The 14,682-nt window shown below is 36.1% G+C and overlaps 2 protein-coding genes and 1 long non-coding RNA gene across 3 annotated transcripts; all 3 read right to left on the reverse strand.

Annotated features, from left to right (window-relative positions):
* Nucleotides 1-1,200: 1,200 nt before the first annotated feature.
* LOC113358892 lies at nt 1,201-3,707 on the reverse strand. The gene is made up of 3 exons (XM_026602610.1): nt 2,693-3,707; nt 1,901-2,237; nt 1,201-1,783 (listed from the first exon to the last, which is right to left on the reverse strand). The coding sequence occupies exons 1-3, from the start codon at nt 3,705-3,707 to the stop codon at nt 1,201-1,203; spliced, it is 1,935 nt and encodes a 644-aa protein (XP_026458395.1).
* A 3,473-nt stretch (nt 3,708-7,180) lies between these two features.
* On the reverse strand, nt 7,181-7,902 carry LOC113360829. Its single transcript, XR_003364816.1, has 2 exons — nt 7,818-7,902; nt 7,181-7,569 (listed from the first exon to the last, which is right to left on the reverse strand). It is a non-coding gene; the product is annotated as an uncharacterized LOC113360829 (long non-coding RNA).
* A 2,814-nt stretch (nt 7,903-10,716) lies between these two features.
* LOC113355117 (pectinesterase inhibitor 6-like) lies at nt 10,717-11,648 on the reverse strand. The gene has a single exon (XM_026597897.1). The coding sequence runs from the start codon at nt 11,600-11,602 to the stop codon at nt 11,009-11,011; it is 594 nt and encodes a 197-aa protein (XP_026453682.1). The 5' UTR covers nt 11,603-11,648; the 3' UTR covers nt 10,717-11,008.
* Nucleotides 11,649-14,682: the final 3,034 nt, after the last annotated feature.

The following is a 14,682-nucleotide window of genomic DNA, read 5'->3' on the forward strand; positions in this document are numbered from 1 at the left end:
TCAAGAAAGAGGCTATGACTTAAACATTGAGCAAATGAAGGTACCTGATCAGGGAGCACATCCAGATTGCCTTCTCTATACATGTTATTGGATAAAGCGAAGTTGCAAGCCATTTCTCCTGAAATCTCAGCATCTGATTCCGAGAAATGAAATGATAAAAAAGATGCAGCAATGGAGATACAGAATTGCGTGCAAGCTTCTAGATGATAAGAACGATGGATTAAGTTGGGGTGAAACAACTAATGAAGAATATATTAACAATAGGCTGATTGAAGATGGTTGCAAAGACTGAAATGATTAAACCTAATCTTCTCTAATGTCATATATAATCTGATCTGCTTACTCTTTTAACTATAGTATTTTGCACAGTATATTACTGAAAAACAGAAAACTTTTCTAAAATGTTTTAACTATAGTATTTTGCACAGTAGATTAGCTTCTAATGTAATTGATACTCTAATATGTTTTATATTTTCATCTTTAATATTTTGGATAGTAGATAATATCAATGTTCTGTCTTATCTGTTGTCTTACTGTCTTATTTTCTAATGAATTTTGTAGAATGAATGCTCCTTTGATGTTTTGTTGGACTTCATTTCTGGAATGAAGTTCAGAAAAAAACTACAGTTCAGCACTCATAATGGATAGGTATCTAGTCTTGAAAAAACTTCTTTCATTTTTGGAATGAAGCCTAGAAAACAGTCCATAGAATGAACTTCATTTTTGGAATGAAGTCTAGGAAAATAGTCCATAGAATGGACTTCATTTTTTGAATGAAGCTTAGAAAACAGTTTATAGAATGGACTTCATTTTTGGAATGAAGCCTAGAAAACAATCCATAGAATGTACTTCATTTTTGGAATGAAGTCTAGGAAAATAGTCCATAGAGTGGAATGAAGCCTAAAGAAACTTCTACAATTCATACCATATATGAACTAAATATCCCAGAACAGAACAAACTAAAAAACACCAAAGAAAGGAAATAAACATTTCAAAAAAGGATTCACAAAGGAGAACAAAGGAGTTCACAAAAATAAGTGCAAATCTCAGAAAAGAACAAACTAAAAAACACCAATTCATATGAAACACTAATAATTGCATATGAAGCTTAGAAAAACACCGGTTCACAAAAATAAGTGCATATCCCAGAACAGGACAAGCTAAAAAACACCATAACAAACTAACACCAGAACAGGCATTCTACTCCAGCATTAATACACGACAGGTAGCTTTGTTGTGGTTACCAATCTTCTTGCAATTGGAGCACTTCATAGGCCTCATTTCCTTCTCATAGGCACTGCGAATACGTTTCTTTGGCGGTCTACCTGGAGGTATCCTTGGAATACCAGGAAGGACTCTCTCTTCAGGTTCATACGCCTCTGGCCTGTCGTAGTTGGGAATTGGACGAATTGAAGGAGCATAAGTGTTGCGGAAATGGTTCGAACCAAAGTAAGGCTGAATAAACATCAAAATATCAATACCACTCATAGTAATAGAAGCCGTGGCGTGAGCACAGGGGAAACCGAACACCTTCCATCTCTGGCAAGTGCACGTGATCTGCATCAGATCAACAACATGAGAGCTGGGAGAGTGAACCTCATATATACCATTACCTGACTCAGTAACATTCCATGGACGACCTACATCAAAATCTGACTTCATTAAATCTTTGTAGATGGGAGTCAAACTATCTTGATAAGTTCTACCAAGCTCACGCCTTTTTGAACTCATCCTCATAATCTTTATCCTGAGTTCATCAACAAGAGCTGATGGAGGCAGATCCCTTTCACGATGAATCCAGTTATTGAAAGACTATGCAATACTTGATGAGTGAGTGCCATACCTACATCCTACGAAGAAAGCATTTTCCCGGTGCTTGGGATCAATATTTCTGATGTACTTGGCAACCCAGTCACATCTTATGGTGGACATTTCATTCAAAGCAGACTCATATTTGGCAACGATGTAGCAGTATGCAGCTTTATGGAACAAATCAATAACTTGTTTATACTTCTCATGTGATTTCTTGATGGGGAGGTTATTCTTCAAATGATAGAAACAATAACTATGAAAAGAGTTGGGAAAATACTTGGGAATACTTTGCTTCAGCCCTTCATGACGATCAGTGATAAAGGTGATAGGAAGAGGGTCAACACAATGCTGCAAGTTTTCCATAAACCAATCCCAACCATCGATGTCTTCAGAAGGAAGTAAAGCAAACAAAAAACGGAAGAAACCTACAGAAATGAAAGAAAACAATAGAGCTAAAAAGTGTCAGTTCATTAAGAATTCTTCATTATCCATATCGGAATATGAAAGTTATAAATAGACTCTATATCTATAACTTTTATAGGCTTAATTCCAAAAATGAAGTCCATTCTGTAACATGAATTGTAGAATCAATATCTATAACTTTTATAGGCTTCATTCCAAAAATGAATTCCATTCTGTAACATGAACTGTAGAATCAATATCTATAACTTTGATAGGCTTCATTCCAAAAATGAAGTCCATTCTGTAACATGAACTGTAGAATCAATATCTATAACTTTTATAGGCTTCATTCCAAAAATGAAGTCCATTATGTATAAAAAGGACTATAGAATCAATATCCATAACTTTCCCATTCTGTATAAAATGGACTGTAGAAAACTAATCAAAAAGAAAATAAATTAGTTATCCAGAAAAGTACCTTGGTTCCCATTCACACCAGTGGTAGCCATCAATGTTCCCTTGAATCTCCCAGTGAGAAATGTTGCATCACAGTAAAGCATATGACGAATGAACCGGTATCCTTCCATACAGGAAGCAAAACATATGAAAAGCCTCTGAAAACGTTGAGTCTCGTTATCATATTCAAACTTAATATAGATGCTAGGATTGGTATCCCTTATTGCTTCAACATACCAAACAAGATCTGTATAACTTTTTACATCATCGCCATCTATTTCTGCCTTAGATGCTTCCTTCCCTTGATATGCATGGTGGTATTTTATGTTAATACCATAACAACTCTTTACCTGAGCAACCATATCATTAGGCTTTAAAGACGGGTTAGACTGTATTTGATCCTTGAACAGATGCTTTATCAATTTCTTCTTCACAAGTGGTTCCTTCAGATTGTAAGCACCACCACATTTATGCTCTCTGTTAAATTCCTTGATAGCAAAGACATTTTTTTGGGTATCAAATGGAATACAGTGCAGATACCAAGGACACTTTTCTGCATCCCTACCACAATTTACTGTGAACCTATGTCTATCATTTTTAATCTTTGCAACTATGTAACCAGATTTCATGCAATATTTGCTGACATCTAACCGAACCTCGTCAACACCACCATGAAAAACTTGACCAACACCTTTAAAAATATCTTCCCACCTTGCAGATAAAAGAGGTTTTAATTCCTCATGACCTTCCGTCAAGTATTTGATCTTTGAATTCTCAGTAAACCCACTACATTCATCGTCACTGAGCGACTGCGTAGAAAGACCAGACGAAGAGGTACAAGCACCACCATTAAAAGCCTCCTCAACATACAAATTAAAACTTGGGGATTCCTTTGAACAAGTAACAACAATTAGTCCTTGAAAAGAATAATCACAATTGATGACAGCCTTATCACAACCTTCGCCATGCCTAAATATTATGCTCCGAGGAGTCAAGTTTCTCCAATAATCACAAACATGTATTTTGAAGTCACGCATCATCGTATCTAAAGAAACTTTAAATGGATTACTCTTCCCTTTACAGTACACAACTGCATAACAACTTGAGAGACCCGTATTGAATCTAAAAAAAGAAACACCATAACTTCATTCAATAACATTCTAACAAGCAGATAAAGCAGCAAAGTACTTCTTCCTTGACAAAACAATGAAGTTCACTCTTGGAATGAAGTTCACTCTTGGAATGAAGTTCATTCTTGGAATGAAGCCATTCTGCAGACTTCATTCCAAAAATGAAGTCCATTCTGCATCACTCATCAAAAATAAGCCTTAACACAAAAATGACTTCATTCATTAACATCATAATAACACTAATAGCTTCTTCCTTGACAAAAAAAAGAGTTCATTCTTGGAATGAAGCCGTAACAACAGAATGACTTCATTCGTTAACATCCTAACACAAACAAAAGAAGCAACACTACTTATTCCTTGAAAAAAATAAAGAGTTACCAGCAAACACAAACACAAATGACTTCATTCATTGTTCTTAAAATTCAAAAAAGATTGCGTGAAAACTTACCAGCAACTAGAAGAATTCAGATCAGAACCAAAAAACACCAATCTCCGGTGGGAAAATACCAATATCTGAATCAACGAATCTGTGATTCCAAAATCAAATCAACCTCCGTAATCAAATCAAATCAATCAAATCTCTGAAAAAGCCTCAAATCTTCAAAATCAAATCAACCTCCGTAATCAAATCAATTCTGGAATCAAGTGGTCATAATCTCAACATAATCTCAACAAATCAATCTTCATAAACAAGTTAACCTGTTGTAAAATCGACTCGATCTTGGTATCAAGAACGAAAACTCGAAAAATTTCGTAAACCCTAGGGAAAAAGATTCTGAAACTGAGAGAGAAAACTTCGATAGGAGATAGAAAATAAAAACTTAAACTGAGATGTTTTCTGCTTATATATGTCGGTAAAAGGACCAAATAATAAATATTTAGGACCAGAAGATAAATTGAGCACTTGCAGGGATACTTTGGTAACAGAACAAGAATATTCCGTGTGGGTGGACAATACCCTAGGACCAAAACATAATTTTTAGGACCAAACTATAATTTATTTGTCCAAAAAGGACCAAATAATAAATATTTAGGACCAGAAGATAAATTGAGCACTTGCAGGGATACTTTGGTAACAGAACAAGAGTATTCCGTGTGGGTGGACAATACCCTAGGACCAAAACATAATTTCTAGGACCAAACTATAATTTATTTGTCCAAAAATGACCAAACAGATAGTTGACTGGGTCAACTGGACCAAACACTCTCTAATATATTATTTCTAGGACCTAATGGTATTTCCTAGTTTTAGAATTTATTTATTTTAAGAAGTTGTTTATTTTTAGAATGATACTGGTTTCAAGTTAATTAAAGTTTCCTTAGTTTCCGTAACTTGTTCTACTGTTTTCCTATAAAAAGAGACAAGTCCATCGTAGTTTATCACTATTATTTCCCACATCCGTTCTGCATTATTTCGAACGGACAATCTTCATCATCAATCCAGGTGTGTACATAATTTATTAGGTGTCGGTCTAAAACCACATACTACACAGCCCCAGAATAAATTTGGTTTACTTCCTTCTCCGACGAGCATAGAAGTTTTATTAGCCAATGATCATGCAAGTTCAGGGTTTTAAAATGGATATGGTGAATTTGATTGATAACTGGGAATCTACTAGTTCCGATTTTGAAATGGCGATTATTGATAGATATTTCAAATATTTAAGTTCTATACAATCTTCTTATATTAAATGGAGTAGTTGACAAGGAATGCTGTCCTACAAAAGATTCTTTGCTTCACCATGTAAAGGTGCTTAAAGAACTCGATTCAAAGCTCTCCTATATATGAATGGCACGAGTCGGATAACCTTTTCAGTGAAACTTATCTTAAAGAAAAATTGGCGTACTTGAATTTGTTCCAAATGAAATTACTTATTTGGGATATACTGGATGTCCGTGGTTATATTCCTAAATCACATGTTGAGTGGATGGAAAAGTGTGTATCCGACTTTGAATACAGAGAAGAAATTGAGGACTACATATTTGATAAAAAGAGATCATGTTTTCCTTTTTTCGGAAAGAAAGAAGAGTCTCGAGGGAAGAGGAAGAGGTCCTCGGCCTTCAATCTTCAAGACTACACGTCTCTGAAGAGAAAGAGAGACAGGGAGAGGTACATCCAAGAAATAAGAGGAGAATATATGGTGCGTAATCTTTTTTTTTTACTATCTTTATTTAGTTATTTATTTTTCAAGGAATTAAGTCAGATCAATTACCTCTCATTTTATATGAGACAGGCTAAGATACAAAGAGGGGTCATGAGTAGACCAACTCCTGATTTTAAGCATATTTACATAGAACATGTGTTATGCTGTTAGCACTTCTAGGAACAAACGTAAACATGATGTCCTTAAATTCAAAACGACTCTCTCCTTTGCTGTTAGCATCACCTTCTATAATTACTTGCTGCAAATCCAATTCGGCAATTCTCTTGCCAGACTTATACCCAAGATATGAGCCTTAACTTCAGATTTCTGAGATGAAACTTCATCGAAGCAAATAGTTTAAGCCAAAAACCTACCTTCCTTGAGTTCTGCTGTCTTTGTTTTAGTATATATTATTCACTTTTAATACAAAATAATTGGGTTTGTTTGTTTTTCTCGTTACAGGTCTTGGATGAAAAATGCAAGCGCGTAGCCAACCAAGTTATGCAGTTCTCCGATTTTTTGACCACAAGACATGCCAAGTTTGATATCCCCCGGTATCGGCTGAAATCGGGTACCTTCATCAGCCGCCTGTCTTCTCTCGCTAGAATCCACCCCCAGGCCCCATTTATGTCTTAGAGTATTATTAGTGTTTCATTGCTTCATAATGAAGACAAATCGTCAAATCGACAGATCTGTATTGATGTATTAAATTGTTATCGCATTTGGTGTCAACAGTCAACACCGAACTGTATAGTGTTTTCACCAAACTAATGAAAGAGTTATTTTAATATACATATGTTTCTAATAAATTTTCAAAAAATATCGAGACGGTGCCCTGATATGAGTTGGTGCGTTATAATTTGGCATTGAGCATCAGTAAATAATGGTGTTGTAGCTAAGTGGGATGAGAAAGTCCCTTGCTTCTGTGACCAACCCATCTAAGTAAATTAGCAGACTTGGGGATAAAGGTCCATGATGCTTCAGGTAGTTTGTGCAAGAAAAGAAAGGTGCTCATGTTTTCTATGGTGTAGATGTTGACCATAGATAGAAAATGCCTTGTTTATAGCCATGTGTGTGAGTACATTTTGTAGGGCTAGGGCCTCCTGACTGAGGGCTTTCAAACATTCAAGTTAGAATATCGTATGGCCAGTGGCAGTGGTACACGCTGCTTTCAAACATTTAAGTTGGAGAACTTCGCAAACAATTGGGATACAAGCCAACTAACTAAACCCAGAATTTTCAACTTGAAATGCTCTCATTTCCATTTTCAAAACATGCCTTTACTTCAGAAACTACATAAAAATACAACCCAAAGATCTTGAAGGAGCAACTCTTTAAGACTTAGTATAAACCCCTAGTCCCCTATCACAAATTCACAATACAAGAAAACAAGACAAAAAACTGAAAATGGTTCTTAGTCAATTCACCAACACTTCAACTAGACGGTACAATGACCAAGATCACTAATTAGCTGATAAAAATGATGGAAGGATCACAGCAACATTCATCAATGAGACAGCAACAACATAAAGCAGCAAGGGATCCTTCAAGAAAACTAGGTTCTCGTCTTGGTGGTGGAGCAGCATATTGTGGTGGTGCCATTACAGGTGGGCCTTGATAATAACCTATCAATAGATAAAAAATAAAAAAAAATATATGTATATATAATAAAAGGGGGTTCTAAAGAAGAAAAGCCCACCACCATTCATGAAAAAGTTAGGTTTTGTTTGCACAGAACATTTCAAAGGTGTCCAAGGGTAGACAGAGTACACTCAATCCTCTGTCTCAAATCACAAATTTTGAGAAAGATAAAAATGCTCAAGTTACACTAAATTAAGAGAAGCAGAAGAAAACCCATATCTGTATAATTTACCTTGAGCAGGGTATGGGTAAGCATACTTGGGATCACTCATCTTGATCAGTGACACAAGCTCTTAGACACAAGAATTACAAAACAAATTACGACTTAAGTTGATGAAAGGAGTAGATGATATTGTATTTATATTAATCACAACTCCACCAGAATCTTAATGAAGAAGGTTTGAGAAAGATGGAAAGAAGATTCGTGAAGGTTTCTTACGTAATATCTATGTAGACTTTCCACGTTGGAAAACAGGGAAAAGCAAAGTGTGGCAAGTAACCTATGACACAACAAAGGTCGGTTTTATTCTTATGCTTCCCTACTCATGTCCTCACTTTCCCTTCTCCTTTTTCTCATTTTGTTACTTGATGCGGACCAGTTTGGTTGGTCCAAAATATAGAGTACTGGGTACGCACGATCTGAGATTGGTAAACCTGTGGAATAATATATGGTCCAAAATATAAACGCTCCGTATTGGACTGGACTATGATATAACTGGAAGCGTTTTCTTTTCTCGGGTTATGATCTATTTTATCCTTTACGAGTTGGACCTTTTATTTTGAGATCCGAGAGAATAAATCTAGTTTCATTTCACACGTACCTCTAGCCTTTTCATTCCTTTTTTTAATATAATCTTGAATTCTTGTGCATTTACGATTTTACGCTCAGCCTAAACTTTTAAGAGGGACTGATATGTACTGTTTTGGAAAATTTACCACAAGTACTATATTAACAAAAACCAACCTAAAGGAAACTTAGGGTACGTAATCACTCCGAATATCTGATCTCATTTAGCCAAGTATCCTAGCCGAAAGTTGTCTTATGCTCTATAGTCAGGTATTATCAATATCTTGGTGAGTTGAAAAATTAGAACACTCGATTTTCAAATTACTCAGATTGAAGTTTTTATAGGTGAAAGAAATTTTTGTTGCGGCGTTGTTGTGCCGGGTCCGTCGACGTTAACAATTTCAAATCCAAGACACTTCTGGTGGAATCATTTTATTTATGGTTCGTTGGTATTAGTTTGGCTAGTTTAAGATAATTTAGTTAGGAAATAAAGAATATGTTGCAGCTGGTGGCATGAAATCTTATTTTCTTTATATGTTTAGATTTTCTATTTACTTGGTTAGATTTGTTTAGATATTTTAGTGATCTTGTTTTATTTTCTAGGTCCAGCGATTGAATCTTTAAGTCTTTATAAAAGGCAGGGTTGTTTATTTGTGAAGGCGATCCAGTACTAACATCCTACACCAAAATTCTAGGAGTTTTTTTCTTCAAAGGTAAACTCTTAAGAACTCTTTGTCTAACGTCGTATCAAGGGGAACACAACTAGTGCAAACCGTTTGATGACATGATTAGCATAGTTTCTTTTTCTTTGTCTGTCAACAAATCTAGCTAGTGATCGCGTGCACCCTATTTGATTACAAAACCTAAACTTGAAAGAAATTATCCAATTGTTTCTTTTATGGTTAAAACTTCGCTATTCGAACTCTAATCTTATTACAGTGTTATCAGATACATTTTTCTATTGGTTTCTATGTTCTTTTTAATGGTTTATTCTGCTAAAGAAAATATTTGTATCCGAAAACCGACTAAAATAAGCCTGAGTTATATGCCTAAGGTATTGGGCTCACTACTAAGGAGGGAGGGAGGGATAAATGGTCATCTTCTGTAACTTTTATTTTTATGTTTTTCTGAAAGATTAACAGTTAATTAATTTATTGAAAGTATTAGAGCAAACCTTCCCGCTCCCATTTTGTTTCTGCAGGAAAAATCATTGATAATCATGTTGCACAAGGAAAACCTCCAAAAATTGCACAACAGCAATGTGGGTGTGGGAGAGGATAAGATAAGTAATTTGCCTGTTGAACTAATTCATCGTATTCTTTCTTTGCTTCCAACCAAACGTGCTATGTCTACTTGCATTTTATCCAAAAGATGGAACTATCTATCCCCACTATGGATTTTCGAGAATGGCGGGCTTTTTCTAATTCTCAAGAAGAAATACACTTGAAAACCCAACAGTTCATGCGTTTTTTGGACACGGCATTAGATCTCAAAGAGAAGCCTGAAATTCAGAAATTCTACCTAAGTTGGGATCAGCATTTTGATAAAACCCGATTAAAAAAGTGGATCAGTACTGTTATAAAGCGCAAAGTTTTTTTTTTTTTTTGATCAGAAAGTAATTTTATTAAGGAAAAAGAGAATTTACAAAGGGTTCCACCAGTAGTGGAAGTCAAACTAAAACTAAACAAAGATGGAGAGCCAATTGTTTCGGATTGTGCTCGCAAAGTTTAAATGAACTCGTCTGCCTGCTGCAGCTGCCCAAGATAACACCAAGGATCGCACTTCCATTCCCAAGGCATCATCCGTTTTGAAAGTATACTTATGCTGAAAAATACGGTTGTTACGCTCCGACCACAACGTTTGAACAACTGCCCCAGAGATCAGCTCCCAGATGAAGTTTCCTACAACACTAAAATGACCATGGTACCATTCTTGTGCAGCGATCTGAGATTTCTTGGAATCACCCAAGACCAGTTGGAGAACTTTATCTTTCAATAGGATTTACAACATCCTTTGTGTTTCCTCCATCATTTTTTACCTGTGACTCGTTGACACTGTTGGACTTAGACAGGGAAAAACTTAATGTTCCAAACAAGGTGTCTTTTCCAAGGCTGAAGGTTATGAGGTTAAGATATATGGATTTTGAGAATGGGAACTTGATCGGAAAAACTACTTTCTAACTGCCCAATCCTTCAAGAGTTGAGTTTGATACACTGTGGTGGATTGAAACAGGAAGTTTTATGCATTGCACATCTTGCACTGAAGGACTTGCACATTGATTTATGTTATTTTGGAGAGACTAAAGTGAAGATTCATGCACCAAATTTGTCGTCCATCAGTAACGGAGTAGAGCTACCGGCAGACTCCGGTAAAATGCTAAAATGTCGTCCATTATAAATTTTACATACATCTTTACAGCAACATCAATATTGGCTTATTCTCGTACACACTGGGTTTAACATTTTGATTATCAATACACAAAAATTATAAACGGCATTATATTAATATACATACACTCCACCTACTGCACACTTGATATGTTGTACCCCCCTCATCATGCCACAATATACAAACTAACTCAATAATGGCCAAACCCCTAACAAGCATACGTGCACCAGTAATCAACACTTGGTTTTTTAAGCATTTATTTCGTCACCAGCAGATGCAAGCTTACTAACAAGAGCTAATGCATTACTAGTGATATATGAGAGTTTCAAAATCTTATTATGAAGTATCTTAACTTGTTTCCCCTTTCTATTTTCAAACCCATCAATACAAGTATCTTCATAAGTTAATGCAGAACTCATCCACGTCTGGATGTCTCCCATTTGCACGTCGAACGTCTTCCTGTCCAGTTTCCGGAGTTCATGGAGAGAATCCTGAAGGTTTTCGACCGTCTCTTCAAAACAGTCTATACACTCGGAAAGATCTATTCTCTGCCTTCTCTTTCTGATACTCTTCTTTTGTTTCAACTTTTTCAAGTAATGTGTCACGTTTTTAGCTTCCTCCAGTGTTACAGCCACAGCTGCTTGAGCCCATTTCCGGGAATCGTATTTTGCTGTATTAGAATAAGATTCTAGCGAACGGATACAGATATCTTGATATCTAGTAACACTGCACGCTGATCTCACGTATTCGTCTCCGTCTTCAGATGATTCATCGCCTTTAGATATGGAAAATGTAATGGATATGAAGATTAGCACTAGAACAAGTCTTAAAGGACTTGCCATTGTATTAAAGTTTCTTATTATGATCAAATGGTATATGCAGGAAGTAGAAGACAGTTATTATGTAGTATATTTATAGGGGTTTTAGCGAGAGAAACCTTTTGGACGGTTTACTGGTTTGTTCCAGAACTGCACAAGAAATGGGTGGCTGCAATTATTGAAGTCCAGCAGACCGCTGGGACTTTTTGTAGGTTGCAATTCGTACCATGAACATGTGAGAGTGTGCAGGTAAAGTATGTGAGTCTCTCGTGAAGTAGAAGGTAGAGTAGAACCATTTATTATAGTGATGTACGTGGACCACAACAAGGATGAAACTTACTAGCTGCCATTTGCCCGATCTAAGCCAAAGTGCTGTTAGCACACAGGGTAAGAAAGATCTAGTTATCGATTTTGAAATACGCTATAAATCGTATTACCTTTTTAATCAAATCAAATCAAATCAAATCAACACAGGAGAATTGAAGTGCACAAAACTCTCAAACTTTCCGAGGCAAGTCTAACTAACAAAATTAATTTGTACTCAGGTCCATATATTGCTTTAAAACTGATGGAACATGACATATGTCGAACATTTACTCCTCCAATCTGGTCACCAGAACTCTTTAAGATTTTTTTTTTCTTTTTTTTCTTTTTGTTCTGAAACTCTTAAGATATTTGTTATAAAGTGAACATCACACCATTCACCATTTTATCTGTAAAGTAAACTTGCCTATAGGATGTAGATGTTTTATTTACACTTATTTTTCTCATTCTTTTTAGAGACGATTCATTTCTCACCTTACATACTTAACCAGAGAATGTAGAGAGTGCTTAGATGTTTTGTTTACACTTATTTTTCATCAAGTTTAAATCGAAACTAGTCTTCCTCTTTGTAATCCAATCATGCAAACCAAATTAAAAGCTTACCATTATAAGATTGAGTCTCACAGGATGCACATTTATATTACAACTTGGGGTCTCTTCCAAGTGTTGCGCTAAAACCTTGCGGAAGCGATTTGCACAGCTATAACATAGTACTCTAAATACTGCAAAGAACACAAACTAGAAAAGAAAAGAGACGATAATTTAACGAGGTTGAATCCTCAGGAAAAATAAGATATTTTATATATTATCGTTTAGGAGAAAACATATAAACCCTATAGAGAAAGAAGAATTTTTGGTGTATTTTTCTAGGTTCTCTACTATGCTATTTATATAGGTACATTATTTAGCCTATAAGACTAGGGTTTCATAACTTAACTAGGAATTCCTTAAACTTTAGGAATAAGCAAACTAACAAGAATTATCAAACTCTTAATCACCGACCACACTTGGGTTAATCCCAAAATCAATCTCACCGACTATGAGAGTTTTGGTTTATCCCAAATTGTCACCACCGACTAGGCAGGCCCATTAATCTATATCCAAGAATTATCCATCTCGGATCATGCATTCAGGCATGAGACGACCAATACAGGAAATCACCTTTGTCTTCCAACGTCAATTGCGCCATAGGATGCCTACGTATCCTCTGCAAGGAATCAACCCGATCGTAGTTCACTCAATGGCCTTACTAGAAGGCCTCCACCAGGTTCCTAAGAACCTCTACCCAAAAGGGTCTCATCAAACCGGAAGAATGTGGATCAATTTCGAACAATGACGAAACTTGACCCCAGATACTACTTTCGTTAACATATCAGTTGGATTGTCTTTGGTATCGACCTTCACAAGTAGAATGTCTTCTTTTTCTAGAATTTCTCTAACAAAGTGAAATCGAACATTTATATATTTGGTTCCGGCATTATGCACTTGATTCTTAGCCAAGTAAATTGCACTAATTAAGACTATCACAATGCACAGGAAGCTGATCCTGCACAACAACCAAGTCATCGAGCAGACCTTGTAACCATATAGCCTCCTTAAATGCCTATGTCACTGCCATGTACTCCGCTTAAGTAGTTGAGAGAGACATAGTAGACTACAAAATTGATCTCCTACTAACTGGTGCTCCAACAAGGTAAATACATACCATGTGGTTGAACGCCTCTTGTCCAAATCACTAGCATAATCGTAATCTACACCAACACATAGATGATTGTTCCCATCTTCCTTCACAAACTCCAAGCCAACATCAACAGTACCATAAAGATACCTCAAAATCCATTTTACATCTTGCCAATGTACTTTACCAGGATTATGCATATAACGGCTGATCATACTTACTGCATGTGAGATGTCTGGCCTCATACATACCATCGCATACATCAAGCTACCAACAACACTAGCATATGAGACTTGGGCCTTATACTGACGCTCTTCTTCAGTAGTAGGAGACATATCGGAACTCAACTTAAAATAAGGATCAAGGGGAGTACTTACATTTTTAGTTCCTTCGCAAACACCAAATTTTTGTAACACTTTCTTCAAGTATCCCTTTTGAGACAAACAAACTTTACCCTTCTCTCTGTCATGATGAATCTCGATGCCAAGAATCTTCTTAGCTTCTCCCAGATCTTTCATCTCAAACTCAGATGACAACTTGTGCTTCAAATTATCAATCTCTTTCTTGTTATTCGATGCAATCGGCATATCATAGACATACAAGAGAAAATATATGAAAGACCCATCACGTAGCTTCTTGAAGTATACACAATGGTCATAGTGACTTATTGTATATGTCTGGTCAATCATAAACTGATAAAATCTCTTGTACCACTGTCTTGGAGACTAGTTCAGCCCATACAACGATGTTTTCATCTTGCATACACAATCTTCTTTTCCAGCAACTTTAAACCCACTCGGTTGAGTCATATAGATCTCCTCTTCTATTTCACCATGCAATAACTTTGTCTTGACATCTAGCTGAACTAGATCTAAATCATATTGTGCTACCAAGGCCAATAAAATTCGGATTGATGAGTGTTTCACAACTGGAGAGAACACCTCATTGTAGTCAATCCCTTCTCTTTGAGCATAACCTTTTGCAACTAACCTTGCCTCGTAGCCTACTTGATTCGCCTGAGATCCTTATTTATTAGCATATACCCATTTGCACACAATGACCTTCTTACCATTCGGAAGCTTCGTAAGAACCCATATGTCAT

This window comes from Papaver somniferum, chromosome 3 (assembly GCF_003573695.1).
Source record: "Papaver somniferum cultivar HN1 chromosome 3, ASM357369v1, whole genome shotgun sequence".
In the NCBI taxonomy this organism is placed as follows: domain Eukaryota; kingdom Viridiplantae; phylum Streptophyta; class Magnoliopsida; order Ranunculales; family Papaveraceae; genus Papaver; species Papaver somniferum.

What these genes read in the sequence shown, in the direction of transcription:
- LOC113358892 (XM_026602610.1), bottom strand. Translation starts at nt 3,707, where the DNA reads ATGCGTGACTTCAAAATACATGTTTGTGATTATTGGAGAAACTTGACT. An exon ending in TGGTGTGAATGGGAACCAAG is followed by an intron (nt 2,238 to 2,692) that starts GTACTTTTCTGG and finishes TCATTTCTGTAG; the next exon opens with GTTTCTTCCGTTTTTTGTTT. An exon ending in AGATGTGACTGGGTTGCCAA is followed by an intron (nt 1,784 to 1,900) that starts GTACATCAGAAA and finishes TCATCGTGAAAG; the next exon opens with GGATCTGCCTCCATCAGCTC.
- LOC113355117 (XM_026597897.1), bottom strand. Translation starts at nt 11,602, where the DNA reads ATGGCAAGTCCTTTAAGACTTGTTCTAGTGCTAATCTTCATATCCATT.